We start from the raw sequence: 17,097 nt of genomic DNA, 5'->3' as shown, positions 1-17,097 counted from the left end.
TCCGTTATTCCAATATTCAGTTCTTCTATTAATAATTTCCACAATTTCACTTCGTAGATCATTTTTTTCATGAATGATAATAAATACATGTATATTAATTTAAATAAAACCTGACAGTGTAAAGTGTGTGTGTGATTGATAACTACTGTATACATTTGCCTCACCAAGTAGTTGAACGCTCTATTTCTATCAGTACACTCCATGATCTAAAAAATGATCGTGACAATTTTCGACGTTTTTGGAAATTGCTGCCATAGTTACGTGACGTAATTGGCAATAAGTCGTCATGCACCAACACATATTCACTTCACAGACACTATCATGAGATACGGGACTCAAAGCACAGACTACTTTCACGTGATGACACTATAAACCACAAGGGCTACCGTACAAAGTGGATTTGTATAAAGTGAAATCTGTTAGAATTATGACTGACGCTCTCAACCAACAAATGTCATCACACGTCGGATAGAGAGTTCACTCTGGGTCACATTTTTATTAATCATAATTATCAACCTTAATATTTAAATGTATCACTGTGTAAAAACAAATTATTATTATAGATGATCTTGTCACTAATGAGTAGCCTCTTTATGAGATTTCAAGTTAATTCGTATTATGCATATATCAAAATGAACAGGTGTGCATTTCCTAAATTTGTAGTCAGCTGGCCTACATATGATGCGGTTATTGCACCTATAGAACATTGTATTGACACGTATCGCATATATTACTGACGATCGCAAGGCCGTTAAGTGTGATTAATATATATACATCAAACTAGAAAGAAAGTGCGACGTGTGAGAAACAGACCTAGGAACCAAGAAATAGAATAAATACAACCAAAATTTATAACTATTACATTTACACGACGACGTCATGGCCATATTTTGATAGTTAGTATGATTCATTCCCGATTACTGCACCTGTAGCCATAGTTTCCATTGGACCATAAAGAAATGAAATATCTGTTGCCGATCGTTGCTACAACTAAAAGTAAACAACACATAACTCCAAAATGATAAAGAATATCTTTCCCTTACCCAAGCTAACCCCCCCCCCCCTCCTCTCTCTCTCTCTCTCTCTCTCTCTCTCTCTCTCTCTCTCTCTCTCTCTCTCTCTCTCTCCCTCCCCCCTCCCCCCTCCCTCCCTCCCTCCCTCCCTCCCTCTCTCTCTCTCTCTCTCTCTCTCTCTCTCTCTCTCTCTCTCTCTCTCTCTCTCTCTCTCTCTCTCTCTCTCTCTCTCTCTCTCTCTCTCTCGCTCTCTCTCTCTCTCTCTCTCTCTCTCTCTCTCTCTCTCTCTCTCTCTCTCTCTCTCTCTCAAGATGTGCAATTGTATGGTACACTACATTAAAATAACAGTGGCAATTGACTTCAGTGTCCATGCACAAGAAGAGATTTCTTTGCAAATAGATGTGGGCTTTGCAAGGAGAGATCTCACATTGAGCTGTAACCTATATTTGGAGCTAGTTAGCCAGCAGGGCTTTACCCTTCAATCTTGATTTGCCCCCCCCCCCCTTAGAGCCTCGCACCTCAAATGTTTTTTTCTCCCCAGCCCCGTGCCGTAAATTCTCCTCGTTCCCTTAAATGAACATTTCACTCGTGATCATTTTATTGATTTTAATTTTGAGACAAAGAACAATGTATACCTATGCTGATTCATGTCTGATATACGAGGCCAATCTCAAGTACCGTACTTTAATACAACGTAAGGATACAGCTGGTTAATAACCATTGCGTTTATCAAAGTTTCATTCGCATAGTCAAACTCAAGCATACTGTCGGTAGTTTTATGTTTACACTACACACCAAGTTCCGGGTTCGTAATTCTTGGACATTCTTATATTGCTCGGATTTATTTTATTAAAAACAAGTCTTCTACGTTGGATGCTAATCAAGTACATACCACTTCCACTTTTTATTACCCAACCATACAATATATAAGAAGTGTATGTGTGCTGTACAGACACAATACTCACAAGATGAAAATGCTTACGGCAGGCATTTTGAGACTACCTTGCATTTTACTTTCATTCCTGTTAGTACATGGAGTGTGTGGGACTCTACCACGATCTAGAATCTCTCTACAGAATAATGAATATAAAGGGATTTTGATCGCTATTAATGCAGATGTACCAGAAAATATCGCATTGATAAACACACTTCAGGTAAGGTGATATTTTCTTCTCAAATTTTGCTTTCTTGGCGTCTGGGTTAAAACTGCTGAAGAAAGATTGAATTAATCGTAATACTACATGGAAAGTTAGAATTGTAACATGGATACATTTCATATAAGAGAAACAATGTTTAAAATATGAAAATGGCGTATAAATATATTTGATATATATCATATATATATTGTTCTATATATTCAGAACAATAAGGCCACAGGCCCAAAGAGCAAACAATGTTACAAACGTTTATTATTATCATTATTATTTGACTTTATTTAAACTCGATAGACTGTTGAGCCAAGGGCTCTTCTCAGACAGTGTCGAGATAAAAATATATAATATATACATTAAAAATACCAAGAAGTAAAAATACAAACGAATAAAACGAACAGAAAAGGCTGTAAAATGGCAAAAGCCAGAAGAGCAACAAGACGACTACAAAACTAACAAATTTTCTAAAAGATTACATTTACATTTACGTTTAAAAGACTGAAGAGTTGTGCAGGATTTGACATCAATACTTAAATCATTCCATATTTTAACTCCATTATATCTAAAACTCTTCTTAAAAATCTGTGTTCTGTGTTTTGGAATGTATAGTTCATCTCTGGCTGCAGCACGTGTATTACGAGTATGCACTTCTTGAATACTTCTAAAAATCATTGAGATAATTTGGAGCCAGGCTATTCTGAACTTTGTACATTAAAATGGCTTCATTGTAAATGATTCGTTTTCTAAAAGGAAGCCACTGTAGAGACTCAAATAAAACATGGCTTGGTGTATTGAAATCAGAGTCTAAGAGTACTCTTGCAACAACTTTCTGTAGTCTTTCAATACGGAGTAAAAGTGTGTTGGAACAATGTCCTCATATGTTGGAACAATAGTCAAAGTGGGGTAATATAAAACAATTGTAAAAAGTAATCTTTGCTCTCTGAGTTAAAAAAAGTTCTAATAGGTTTGAGGTGATGCAATTTGAAAGCCTTTTTACTGCATACAGTGTTCACTTGTTTTTCCCAGGTCAGTGCATCATCAATATTTACACCAGGAGCTTTTCATTTGAAATACATTCTAGCTTATTACTGCCACATGTAACATTGATACAATTATTCATTCTTGCTTTTTTCTGAGATGTTCCAATGACCATCACGTTGGTTTTCTGCAAATTTAAACACATGCTATTACCTTCACATCATTGTGTGATTAATTTTATATCATGGTTGAGTTTGGATTCCATTTCATTAATATGAGGACTAATAGCCTGTGCTGCAGTATCGTCAGCGTACATGTACATATTTGTCTTTTCAGAGATTAGTGGGAGGTCATTGATAAAAAGCAGAAAAAACAGCGGCCCTAAAATCGACCCCTATGGCACACCAACAGAAACATGGAAAGCATCGCTTATGACCCCATTAAACGATATAGATTGATACCTGTTCTGAAGATATGATGTAAAAAAGAGCAAAGTCTTCTCTGAACAGGCCATACATTTTCAACTTCTGTAATAAAGTATCATGGTTAACAAGGTCAAAGCCTTTCTGAAATCTAGAAGTAAAACACCTATTAGGTTTCCTTTATCAATATCTTGATACCATGAATTAGTTATATTTGTGAGGGCTGTTTGACATGAGTGAAACTTGCGAAAACCAGATTGATTATTCTATAATAAGTTATAAAAAGTCAAAAAAAATTTAAAATGCATATGAACATGTCCTTCTAATAACTTCGACAAATTCAGTTCATATAGGGAGATTCCTCTCTAGTTTTCTTTGCAAAATTAATAGATAAAGCTAAATCATTTAAACAAGTTACATTATCAGAATTCAAAAGTTAAATGAACTTATCATAGGAAGGGTTTAAACAAAACCACCTTGCTGGCAACAATTCATTTCGAAGGTCCTTATAATGCAGACAAATTGCTATTAAAGAAATGATACTCGTCCCCAATACAGTACACGTCATGCGTGATACAGTATTTACAATGTACAAAACAGTTTGGTCAGCTGGAATGTTTTCGTGACGTCCCCTCAATTTGCAAAGGATGCGAAGAGCAACGAAATCTTGACAGCGCCGTTCTAAATTTAAAATAATTAGCACAGCTGAAATATCTCTATGGTTCAAGCATTGATTTGAAACATCGAAATACTTTTGATTTGAACGATCTATTTAGCATTACAACATCTATATATAACGTGTTACCCCTTTACAGGAATGTCAATGACATCATTATTTACAACCGTAAAATCAGGTGTGTACCTTGACTTAGTTTATCTGATAGTATAATGTATATATCAGGTGTATACCTTGACTTAGCATAGTTTGTCTGATGGTATAATGTGTATATCAGGTGTATATCTTGACTTTGCATAGTTTATCTGATGGTATAATGATATCAGGTGTATACCTTGACTTAGCATAGTTTATCTGATGGTATAATGTATATATCTGCCGGCAACGTCAGTAATTGAAATACTCTATCTATGCCTTCTTTTTACGGAAATGTTGGAAAGTTTGAGACACTTTGGAATCATATGGTTGAATAGTTTAAATAGTGAGGCTAAAGTTCTTGGGCTAGTTTTGAACCATGACTATGTCTCAGTCAAGCCAGGTGTATAATTGGGGACCTGGTAGGATAAAGGATGAAATATCCTTTGTTGGAGTTGTTTGCTTTAATCCGTTGTGGTTATAGAGGCTGCAATGGATCATATACTCCTGGGGATATGAAGGTCTATTGTGCCGATATAAGTCTGTGCTATTGGTAATAATCGTAAAGAGATTAGAGCACAATGTGGGGAAAACACTGTAAAAATTACCATTATCGATCATTATAACCTTAAGGAGGGTGACGTCATCAAATTATGAAATGCTTAGTCAGCATATTGTCTGATCTAATCATGATGACACAAAATGTAAAGTTTACTTTTTCCCTCAATGCTTAACAGGAAATATATACGAACGCGTCGAGATTGCTTTACCAGGCAACAAAACAACGAGCATTCTTTAAAGAGATTACCATATTAATACCAACAACATGGAGTGACAGTATAACAAGCGATCCAGCAACCACTGAAATATTCGACACTGCAAATGTCATCATTGATAAAGCGAACGACTACTACAGAGATAGCCCTTACACAAATCAGTTTGGAGGATGTGGTGAACAAGCTGAGTACACTCATCTCACACCGAGGTTTGTGCTCGACCAGGACTGGACTCTGTACACCTATGGAGATCCAGGTAATATAAATTTTAAATCCATGCTCCAACCTGTATTGTACCTTTCATGTGTTCAAATCATTAAACTATAAACCTTTCTAATGTCCGTTGTTCAAGTCAAAATTTAGCAATTGAAATACGACGCCATTGTGGTGCACCTAAATGTAGGTCTATAGTCAATTTGTAAAAGTCAAAGTTTAACGATTGTTGAGGACGAATACCATTAATTATATTGTCTTGTCCTTTATACAAGGATAGACTAGCTTTCATTCCTCAACGATTTAGAGTTCACCCAGGCACAGGTTTTTCTTTACTAGTTCCATATAAACTATCAGTTTTTGACAGACTCACTGAGTCTATCACACCTTTTGTTATATCCAAGAACACTCACATGCCCCAGTTCGATTTGATCTTTTTCATGCCATGTTGTGTTCATCGAACACGTGCCTAGACACGTGACTAGACACACCAAACTTTCCTGACTTAAATTACAGCGAGAGTAATCGTCCACGAGTGGGGACATCTACGATGGGGACTATTTGATGAATATGCTACAGAGAATGACAAACATTTCTACCTTGACGAAAAGAGAAAAGTGGAGATCACAAGATGTTCCGAGAAAGTCACGGGAGAGACACTCAGTTTAAAGACCGGAAGGAAATGCAACAGGAAACCAAACTCTGGTCAGTTACCGGACGAATATTGTCGATTTTTCCCAGATCTGGAAAATAACAAGGCGACTGGGTCATTTATGTTCATGAGTTTCTTGGACTCGGTAAGTTCGTTTCACTAATTCAGCCACCAAAAGTTTGCATTTAAAATTCTAATAACTTGCATGTGATATTAGGTAGAAATTTTCTAAACATTTTTTAATTAAATGGGATAAACTTAATAAGTCCTAAGATTTATTTCCTATAATCCTTGGCAAACTAGCACTTCTCAAGGAAAAAATCGGCGTACTACGTTTTAGTTCAGACCACTTTGGTGATCTGAGGTTTCGGCCGCCAATTTATGACCTGACTACATTCCTAAATTGTCCAAATGCTTTAGGCTGTATTTTGATGTTTGACATTCACAGCTGACATGTAATCAAAAGCGAATTTTAAGGTGTTATGCAGTAATTTACTTCCATCGACAAAATATATAAACCGCAAACTAACAAATTATGTGACCAGTTCGACTTTGCAGGAAATCATAACATTGACATTTTTGATCACAATATAGTTGCCAGTTAAAATTGAGTACAGGTGGGTGACATCTGTTCTATAACCAGGATGTAGTCGTTGTCGTAAAAATTAAATAGGAAAATAGTTTAAGAGATTATTTGCACTGTTTGCTTCATCGTGAGTTTATCGCTTCCATATGCGAAATTAACTTTTAAAATTGGCAAAGTTAAGTCAATTTCGGTTTTGGGAAAGCGAGGTGTCGCCCATAGCAATGCGCGTGCGTTTGGTTTTTTTAAAAATTGAGATGTTTGTAGTATAGACGCTATATTACTATGTGGTAGGGTATTGGGATCAATGAACTGCTGTACTAGGATAGGTCATAACCAACAAAAATTTGAAATTCACGAGACTACATTTCAGAGCATGAAATTTTAGTAGTGCTGTGGCCTGTAAGTGTCATTGAACACTTTAAAGAACGTTACATTTAAAAAAAAAACCTTCAAGATCTCCAACAACAAATTTAGTTGAGTAGTTTTTTCAACTATTGAAATTGTATGTTTGGTTTCATTGTTAAAGTTGGCAATGATTTTTAAGTTTACTATTGTACATGTCTTCCGTTGCCACGTGACTGTGACCTAATCAACGTATTGGAAGCAATTATTACTTTGTGAAAATTAAACTAGTGCATACTGCATATATAATTTGAATGTGTTACTCCTGTTCGCTTCGGGTAGTGTTTTATAGCGAGGAATATGCATCTTGTGTATGTGTATGTGTATGTGTGTGTTTGTTTGTTTGTGTGTGTGTATGTATGTGTGTATGTATGTATGTATGTATGTATGTATGTATGTATGTATGTATGTATGTATGTATGTATGTATGTATGTGCCTGTTTCTTATATGTCTGTTAATGTATTGTATCATTTTATTTCCATGTTTTGCAAGGTTGTAGACTTCTGCCACAGTGATAAAAATGGTGATAAGAAGTCCCTCCATAACCCCATGGCCCCGAACGAACAGAATATAAAATGTTCTTACAAGAGTGCCTGGGACATTATGTCAGAATCTGACGATTTCCGAAATGGCGCCAATGGACCTAGAGCTGTAACCGACACCACGCCAAGTTTTAAAATTGTGAAGACATCATCACTACGTATCGTACTTGTACTTGATGTATCGGGAAGTATGAACCTTGTAAGTTGACAATTAACATAATTGTAATTACTAATAGAATCTAATCACCAAATATTGCCATCCTTCAATCACCAAAACGTCAATTACATATACATATAATGCAATCTTGGATAGTTGCCATATTGGGTAAATGGATATTACCAGCAAGCATTTGGTCTCCTTTAGTGACAAACAATTACCTTTTTAATTCATTGGAGTGCTTACATTTATTGACCAGAATATCACCTACGTCTTATCTAGAACGATCGTATCGGGATCCAGAATCAAATCGCCACCAAGTACATCCGAACTACGATACCAGATGACCATTTCGTAGGTATTGTTGAATTTGATACGACGGCAACCATTCTATCTCAGTTGAGAGAAGTAAAGACTACCCCCGACCGAGACCTTCTAGCGAATCTATTGCCAATTGTAACCAAATCGTCAACTTGCATCGGATGTGGTCTGAATGCAGCAATACAGGTGAGGAAGGTGGTTGTGGTGGTGGTGGTGGTGGTGGTGGTGGTGTGTGTGTGTGTGTGTGTGTGTGTGTGTGTGTGTGTGTGTGTGCATATGTGTGTCAAGATGAGCGTCTACTCTAACGTTTATTAGTGGGTATATCATCTTTAAAAAGGATATTGATATCGGTAGGAAATGGGTTTAAAATATATATAATATGCATATGACATGATATATTTGTATATGTATATAATCTTTATGTGTGTAATGGTGAATTGCCAGTACACTTCAGCAAGAGAAAACAAAAAGTATATATCAAACAGCACTACTGTACTATTCGTTCAACCTCCGTAGATTTTGGAAAATGGCGGTACCAGTGCTCGTGGTGGTATTATTATCCTAATCACTGATGGTGGAGAAAACGTTATCCCTTATATTGACGACGTCAGACCAACGTTAATCGCCAAGGAAATCATTGTAGATACTATAGCATTCAGTAGTCAGGCAGACCCTAAATTGGACAGTCTATCTAGGGACACCAGTGGTATTCCATTCTACTACACAGAAAGTGACAATTCTACTGCCCTCAACGACGCCTTAACAGCTACCATTACCAATAGACTTGGGACAAGTTCAACCGTACCAATCACTGTAAGTAATGAAAACTTATCACACAGAATACACAAACACATATCGAGACTTAGAATAACGGATGTTTGTGATATTCCACATACAATTCACTTCAGTAACAATCAATCGTTTTAATGTTTTGTATGGTTTCACTTTGTATGACGAGGACTTTGAAAACAATATTTATTAAACAATATATACTCTACCGAACCAGTTTATACACTACCGAACAAATTTCTCCAGGTACATACTCCGGTTTCCTCCTGCACTAACACTGAACCTTCCTGGGCAATGCGTGTTGGGTGGTTTATAAATCAATCAATCAATCAACCAACCAACCAACCAACCAACCAACCAACCAACCAACCAACCAACCAACCAACCAACCAACCAACCAATCAACCAACCAACCAACCAACCAATCAATCAACCAACCAATCAATCAATCAATCAATCAATCAAAGATATAATACTATCATATTCCTATTATCATGATTATGCAAAGTGCTAAAATTACGACATTTTCATTGACATGTTTTTAATAAATTATTTCATTTATTTTGTAGTTGATAAGTGAGAAGTCGTTATTGCCGAACGGTGGCAAAATTGTAGGATCTACTTTCATCGATGCAACCATCGGCAAAGAGACTATTTTCTTCTTCTTGTGGCCTACGTCAGCAATATCTGTGTTAGTGTATAGACCGAATGGTGACGTCATTGATAGCGCTTCACCTGAGTACACCAGAGATGACGGGAAGAGAACTGTGTCTGTTGAAATCTCTGGAATTGCTGAGGTGTGTGTGATTTACTCAATGCATTACAGTAAATCATACTGTAATCTGAATTACAGTGTTGTAAATGTAGAGATATTAACGATACAATGTTTTCAGCACGCAGTGATTGGTCGGTACTTTGACGTCAAAAATTACGTATACGTCAAGGGTTCAAAGGTGACGAAATGATTTCACAGACACTCCCAAACAAACACAAAATACGTACAACATGATCATGTTACTAACCCTATTTTCTGTTTCCCTGTGCTTGTTTTCAACCCTGTAGCCTGGTGAGTGGCAGTACGAAGTGACCGGTCCTGAACAAAATATAGAGATATCTATCCAATCTAAAGCCAGAGATAACACTCAGCCAATACGTGTAACCACTACACTGAATGACTTGTCATCTAGTACTCCGCCACGAGTCAACATCCATGCCCAAGTTCGCCGAGGTTATACAGCTGTACTGAAAGCTACTGTCACAGCCACAGTTGAAAGACCAGGTACACATCCTCCTGTCGATGTGTCACTCTTGGACAACGGGGCAGGTAACGCTGTACATTTTGTTAGTTTTTGTTATATTTTGTTATATTGTATCATTACTTGATAGTTTTCATGTAGAATGGTGGATGAACGGTATATCGAAATATTCGTTTGACAATATTCCACAGAGATGGTACAGATATCTCTATTTGTCGACTTGTACTTTCAGGAGACATTTTATCAAGGAAACCTGTCAGTATTGGTCTGCACATATGGCTTACATATCACGGCATGAGGCCGAAATGAATCTCTCCAACATAGCACATAAAAATTCTCCTGTTATTTCTCGTACATGCACAACGAGAGTCTATAGTGGTGAAAAAAGAATTCCCTAAGTTTCATCATCCTGTAGCTTTTGTGTAAAACCCATTGAAAATTAAAACTTGACGAACGTCCTATTGATGACAACTGAATGTGAATATCCGGGTATAGCCTACGTATCGATATGAAAGTGTTTGATCTTCGAATGGCGTTTCTACCCAAATTACAACAAACGAAAATAAGGAAATACAAAGCGGTGGATCAACATTTACAACAACCATTTGTATCGATCCAGGTGTTGACAATACCAAGGATGACGGTGTGTATTCTGGTGTATTCCTGGATTTCGTGACGTCAACATGTCCGGATTGTCGTTATAATTTCAAAGTAACCGCTGAAGACAAAGATGGCGAAGCTGAAGTTGGAACAGTGATTAGCAGTAGAGTTCTGCCACTAAGACCACGTAAGTGTAGTACTTCCCAATATCTTCGACGTCCTCAGCAAGCAAGCGTCATTCTTATTTCATTTGAAATAAAGATCACAATTTATACTTGAATATTTACTAGTGTTTCACATAATCAAGTGACATGAGTTGCAAGATTGCAAGTCATTTTGATTTCACTTGACGGAAAGGTTCCTCGCTGGAGTACGTCTTGTACAATTGAGGCACAAGTAGGGGTGACCATAAAACGAATGACAACCCGAATGACAGAAAACGAATGACAGCATTTCCAGTATGTAAACAGTGGAATGACATCCTTTTCTACATTCAGTTGGTTGAATGACTCCCCCTGCGCTGTTAAACAAGTGGAATGACAGCCGCCACTCTATGGCATAAGTGGAATGCCAGCATTTTCAATACTTTGAAACTGGAATGACAGCATTTTCAGTACTTAAACAGTGGAATGACACCCTTTTCTACATTCCAGTTTCAAAGCATTGAAAATGCTGTCATTCCACTTATGCTATAGAGTGGCGGCTGTCATTCCACTTGTTAACGTTGCAAGGGGTGTCATTCAACTAACTGAATGTAGAAAAGGGTGTCATTCCACTGTTTACATACTGGAAATGCTGTCATTCGTTTTCTGTCATTCGAGTTGTCATTCGTTTTAGGGTCACCCCACAAGTAGATAAACATGAACATTTTCTTTTCTTTGATGAGTACAATCTGAACCACATGAACCGGGTCACCGACTTCTATACACATTTATAGGTTCCTATTTGTATATGTCAGTTTATCAAAGATACAAGTTAATATGCTTTTTCTGTTATTGCAGCCGAGCCCGACGACGAGACCAGTAACAAAACAGAAAAGACGGGAGGTTTCAATAGAGTGGTGTCAGGGGGAGCTATTCAGGCTCCGGTGACGGTTACCCCTGGTGATAATTTTCCGCCATCACGAATCACTGATCTAAAGGTAGTTGATACGTCATACGACAACCAGACGATAACGTTGTCATGGACAGCACCGGGAAATGACTATGATAAAGGCACAGGTAGGTAACGTGTGGAAAATATCAAGTGTGTGAAAACGCAGATTTTACAGAAATGATCAAAAGTAAACCATTTGTCCTGCTATTCATTTGTATGCAATTGTTTGTTGGCGCGTGCGTGCGTGCGTGCGTGCGTGCGTGTGTGTGTGTGTGTGTGTGTGTGTGTGTGTGTGTGTGTGTGTGTGTGTGTGACAGTTTCTTCTATATGCATATCCATTTGTTTGAAATCCTTGTGTTGTCTAATTATTTGGTGGTCATGATTTCAATTTTTTTCATCACGGCAATATCAAAACGATGGATAACATCTTATTTATTTGTTTGTTTTTTTTTACAAATTTCAGCTGATGAATACGACCTTCGACTGAGTCAGAACTTTAGTTCGTTAGCCCAAAATTTCACTACGGGGAAATTACTGACAAATGACGATGTGGTAGAGGGTAACTTATCGTCACCTCAACCGTTCGGAGAGACAGAAATGGCGACTTTACAGATGCCCAAAACTAAAGAAAACGTCACGTATTTCTTTGTAATAAAAGCACGTGATGCGGCAGGAAACAAAGGCGATCCTTCCAATGTGATTTCATCTGCAATAGTAATCAAAGCCGCCAATAGTGGCAGTAGTACTAGTACTCCAACCACGCCTGGGCCAGTAACCATGACTACCAAGTCGTATACAACCACTACGGCACCAAACAACATAGTGACACAGCCACCGAGCAATGCCAACATATCCTTACCAATCGTTATTGGTAGCACTATGGCAGCAGTTGCAGTTGTCAGTGTCGTCGTGGCTATTGCTGCGTTCGCCTACAAAACTGTTATGACAAAACCGAAAACGAAGTTGGTAGAAATGGAGACCGGTGAAGTAGACCTGAATGAACCACCACCTCGAGGAAATTATGTCATCCCACCCAAGAACAGAGTAGAGCCTGCTCTACCAACAGTATCAATTTAGATTCACCGTGATCCTTTATTCAGATCTTAGCGCCATTGTTTTATCTGACGTCACAATGGCCATTTATTATTATTATTAGACTTTATTTGAACTCGATAGACTGTTGAGCCAAAGGTTCTTCTCACACAGTGTCGAGATAAAAATATACAATATATACATTAAAAATACCAATAAGTAAAAATACAAACCAATAAAACGAATACAAAAGGCTGTAAAATAGTGTTCAATGCAATATTAGTAGCAGGGAATAATAGACAATAATCCAAGGATTCTAAGCCATAACTCAAGAGTTTCACACTTTTGTGATCATCAGATATGGCTGATGATATATATATATCAATGTATTCGTAATCGTATTGATAAAATTTTGACCATTCATAACTCGATTTACCAGACTCAAAAATACGTGATTTGCCGAAGGAGTCAAAGCCACAGTACAGGTAGCCAGCCTAATCAATCTTAGACGTTGCTGTATGCGATGGCTATTGGAGATTGTTCTTAATTTATAAACCTGTTTCATCATCATGACTTCCTATTTTAAAGTCTGTTCAATCTATTATATTAAAAATCCAAAATAAATACCAATCATCATCCATAGGGTCACAGAAGCACTCTGTTCAAAGATATATCGTGCCTCAGAACACTGCGCTACTCTTGAATCTACGTAATAGAAAGGTAAATTGACGTTCTTATACACATGTCGTAAAATTAGCACAAGAATAGTACATGAAGTACATGTCATAATTATCGTTGGCAAAAGTCTTTCATCAGAGTACGAGTACAGTCAATACCACCCCTCCCCTCCCCTTGCTTATAGAATGTACGCGACCATGAGCGTACTAAAATGTAAACGTACTAGTGCTAGGGGACTACAGAGTCAATTTATCTTTCTCTTTTCATTGGTCTGATTATTTCCGTAGTCAAAGTATGAAATGTGTACTTTTACGTTCTTATAACTAAATGTAATAAACGAGTAAATGTATTCTGTGTGGCCGTGCTTATTCTTTGCCGTAGTTACATGTTGTATAAACGTTGTTCCACTCGCTATGACGAGTGCCCTCAACGGTACAACGGGAACTAACTTTGCTTCTCTTGTTTTTGTCATGTTCGTGGAAATTTAAGATGAAATGAGATCGTACCGTAAATCATTCTGTTGGAGTGCCTTTAACATATGATATAGCAGTATATTTTACCATAACAAAAAGTGCGTTCGTCCATGAAGATGTTTTTGTGTGATATTTGTATCCATACATTAGAAAGTGAGAAATACAATTGAATTTCGCCTTCTGAAAAAAATCGGAATAGCAAACATATCTGCCATACGTGTTTTTAAATCCAACTGTGCACAAAAACAATATCACTGTCACATACTAGTATAACATTAGTTAGGAATTAAATCGATGGAATAAGATACCATCACTTTCAAATTGGACAACAAGTTAAACTTTCTTTCTGCCGTATGTATGAAGCCTTCGATAGCTCAGTTGGTAGAGCGGAGGACTGTAGTCGGATATATGGCGGTCATCCTTAGGTCGCTGGTTCGAATCCGGCTCGAAGGAGTTTTTACCCCATTTTATTATTTAAACTAAGACTATGAACTCTACATGCCAACTGAGTTATCGGTATTATAAAAAAAAAAGTCAATACATTTGCAAATGTAACGAATAAAAGAACCAAATCAGTTTTCTATGATACCATGGCTGTATTTCAAGTTGGAATCAACGAAAAGATAATATCAGAAATATTTTTTGTTGTTGTTTTGTTTTATTTGAGTTTTTCTTCTCTTTTTTTTCGATTGAAAATATATTTACATGACTAGTTATTTTCTGTCGAGTCTATATATGGACATATCATTCATTGACGTCACTTTTGCCTCTCTACTTTAAAATGTATGTACATGTCAACGAGCCCTAAAATTTCAACCAATACACACAACATACTTTAAATTTGTCAACGTTTAGTCTAATACTTCACACTTTCTCATTTGTTTCGTAAACGATTTTTTTTTAGATCAACCAAAATTGAACGCAATGTAAAAGTGATAACAGAAAGTGAACGCGTACATGGCTGCCTTCGATAGCTCAGTTGGTAGAGCGGAGGACTGTAGTAGGAAGTCTGTGTGTACAGTTATCCTTAGGTCGCTGGTTCGAATCCGGCTCGAAGGAAACATTTTTTCACAATATTCATATAATATGATTTTGACAATCCAGCATATGTTGGCTCATATCAACAACTGACACCACACTTGGTTGTTTTTATCGTCGTGGGAGTGTCAACATATCGATAAGTACAAAATGTAATAGAAAGTCGATAAACAACATATTTAAACTTTCAACAGGTTATATGTGACATGGTCTAAACTCTAGAGTAAATACTTAATGGATATAGGTTTATGTACAGCGCATTGCAGGCTGTTGTTCTATCGCTCTGTTCGATACAACCACGTGCACGCAGAAACCAACTTATAGGAAACTGTATATGCTAGCTTGAATGAATGCAGTTTCTTACTACATTTTGACTGTGAAATGAACTAACCAGATATGAAATGAGCTAACCAGATATGAAATGAACTAACCAGATATGAAATGAGCTAACCAGATATGAAATGAACTAACCAGATATGAAATGCAGCAATCAAAATATTGGCGCCTGTATATAGTTGCAGTATGTTTTAAATGGTTTTATTTCATTCAGACTAAATGTAGCATGAAAATGAATTTTGCGATTTTAACATATACAAGGTGCAGTTGAAATTAGTGTTGTTTTTATGTGGTTGTATAAACAGAACGAGTGAACAGTAACCCGAATGACGCTGTAACAGTGTGTGTATTTTGCAAGACGCTGTAACAGTATATATATTTTACTACTAGTAGTATCCTGATGTCAGTGACAATTTTGGGTATAACCAAAATGTATATCATATTCAAATGTTTTCTAGTATTTGATTTGATTGTGATGTTACAAATCTTATGATTGTTCGTAATCATTAACCATACTTGTGCTGCATTACATACAATATTATAGAACAGCACATCCACATCCATAGAAGTCGAAAAACCGCTACGCCAGATTAAACAAAAAACGACACAGCAGAAACACGTTAAGATCTGGCCCATGTCCTTTCAAAGGTAACATTTTAATACTCTGTATAAATTTCACAAGAGATGTGTGATCATGTATCAACCCATTAAGGTTTGAACGATGTAGACAGTTTGTTCTTGTTATTATATTGTACTCTATGTAATAACAGGTTGGTATGCTACACTTTTGAGGCCATCCCATACATTCACGTACGTTCTTATTATTATAATTTGCTTAACAACATTCATATGCGTCTTTTAAAAGCCAACGTTATCGTAATTATCCCGTTTAAATCTCCACGTGCACTGTTATCATGTGCACATCCGATGGCGCCCTTGCAGATTGTAGCCTTCGTGTCGTCAATGACGTTCTCACTGGTTGGCCCAGCTTCGGTCAAGCAAAGATATGGCTACAACTACAAGCAAAATTACATAATTAAGAACGTAAAGTAAACTTTAAAATATTTACGACATGTCTCTTTATGATGATATATGAATATATATAACTTTTATGACTGGTTTCAGTCAGAGTTTAAGTGTACATAGTACCCCAGTTTATTTAGAAACCTCATACAGGTCTGTATGAGACACACTGGTTAATATTTCATTGAATATTGATACGAAGTATCGGAGTAAGGTACACAAAGTTTAGATATAAGATACTAGGTAAGCGATTCCAGGGTGTCAATTTGGGTATATGGTCTTCGTAACTTTCCGTTGTATGTAGTTCCTGCGATAGCTCAGTTGGTAGAGCGGAGGACTGTAGTTGATATTCAAATGGCCATCCTTAGGTCGCTGGTTCAAATCCGGCTCGCAGGAGTTACTTCTTTTTATGAAAACATGCATGATTTGATTTATACAACCCATATAGCGAAATACTTGGTGTAGGAGCGGTACGTACATCTTTTGGGGAAAATGTAGGTTTTGATAGAAATTGAATTGTTCCAAGACTTCATTTTTGGATGAAAGCTCTGTTCCGAATAAAAGTTGGATATTTGCATGTATTAGTGCGTACTCGTAACAGCTGATTTGTTTTATTCTAACTGAAAATGAGGTCAAAAAATATTGTTTGCTTCTATTTTCAGAAATTTAAATAACAAGTATCCCTCATTTAATTATTCGTGAGCCCGAAACTAGGTTGCTACGGTGACCGATCGACCTTCTATTGAATGGCA

The 17,097-nt window shown here is 36.9% G+C and overlaps 1 protein-coding gene and 3 non-coding genes across 4 annotated transcripts; all 4 read left to right on the top strand.

Moving 5' to 3' along the window:
• Nucleotides 1–1,256: 1,256 nt before the first annotated feature.
• Nucleotides 1,257–12,842, top strand: LOC144442924 (calcium-activated chloride channel regulator 3A-1-like; the record flags this gene model as incomplete). The annotated part of the gene is made up of 12 exons (XM_078132301.1): nucleotides 1,257–1,326; nucleotides 2,052–2,167; nucleotides 5,113–5,407; nucleotides 5,881–6,161; nucleotides 7,498–7,746; nucleotides 7,987–8,211; nucleotides 8,542–8,838; nucleotides 9,384–9,611; nucleotides 9,877–10,138; nucleotides 10,690–10,857; nucleotides 11,672–11,890; nucleotides 12,229–12,842. Coding segments are annotated over 12 exons (3,024 nt in total), but the record flags the coding sequence as incomplete, so codon positions are not given.
• Nucleotides 12,843–14,311: 1,469 nt separating this feature from the next.
• On the top strand, nucleotides 14,312–14,401 carry Trnay-gua (transfer RNA tyrosine (anticodon GUA)). The gene is given in 2 exon segments: nucleotides 14,312–14,348; nucleotides 14,366–14,401. It is a non-coding gene; the product is annotated as a tRNA-Tyr (tRNA).
• Nucleotides 14,402–14,912: 511 nt separating this feature from the next.
• Nucleotides 14,913–15,007, top strand: Trnay-gua (transfer RNA tyrosine (anticodon GUA)). The gene is made up of 2 exons: nucleotides 14,913–14,949; nucleotides 14,972–15,007. It is a non-coding gene; the product is annotated as a tRNA-Tyr (tRNA).
• Nucleotides 15,008–16,651: 1,644 nt separating this feature from the next.
• Nucleotides 16,652–16,741, top strand: Trnay-gua (transfer RNA tyrosine (anticodon GUA)). The gene is given in 2 exon segments: nucleotides 16,652–16,688; nucleotides 16,706–16,741. It is a non-coding gene; the product is annotated as a tRNA-Tyr (tRNA).
• Nucleotides 16,742–17,097: the final 356 nt, after the last annotated feature.

Source organism: Glandiceps talaboti, chromosome 1 (assembly GCF_964340395.1).
Source record: "Glandiceps talaboti chromosome 1, keGlaTala1.1, whole genome shotgun sequence".
Taxonomy (NCBI): domain Eukaryota; kingdom Metazoa; phylum Hemichordata; class Enteropneusta; family Spengelidae; genus Glandiceps; species Glandiceps talaboti.
This window is presented reverse-complemented; position numbering and strand designations above follow the sequence as displayed.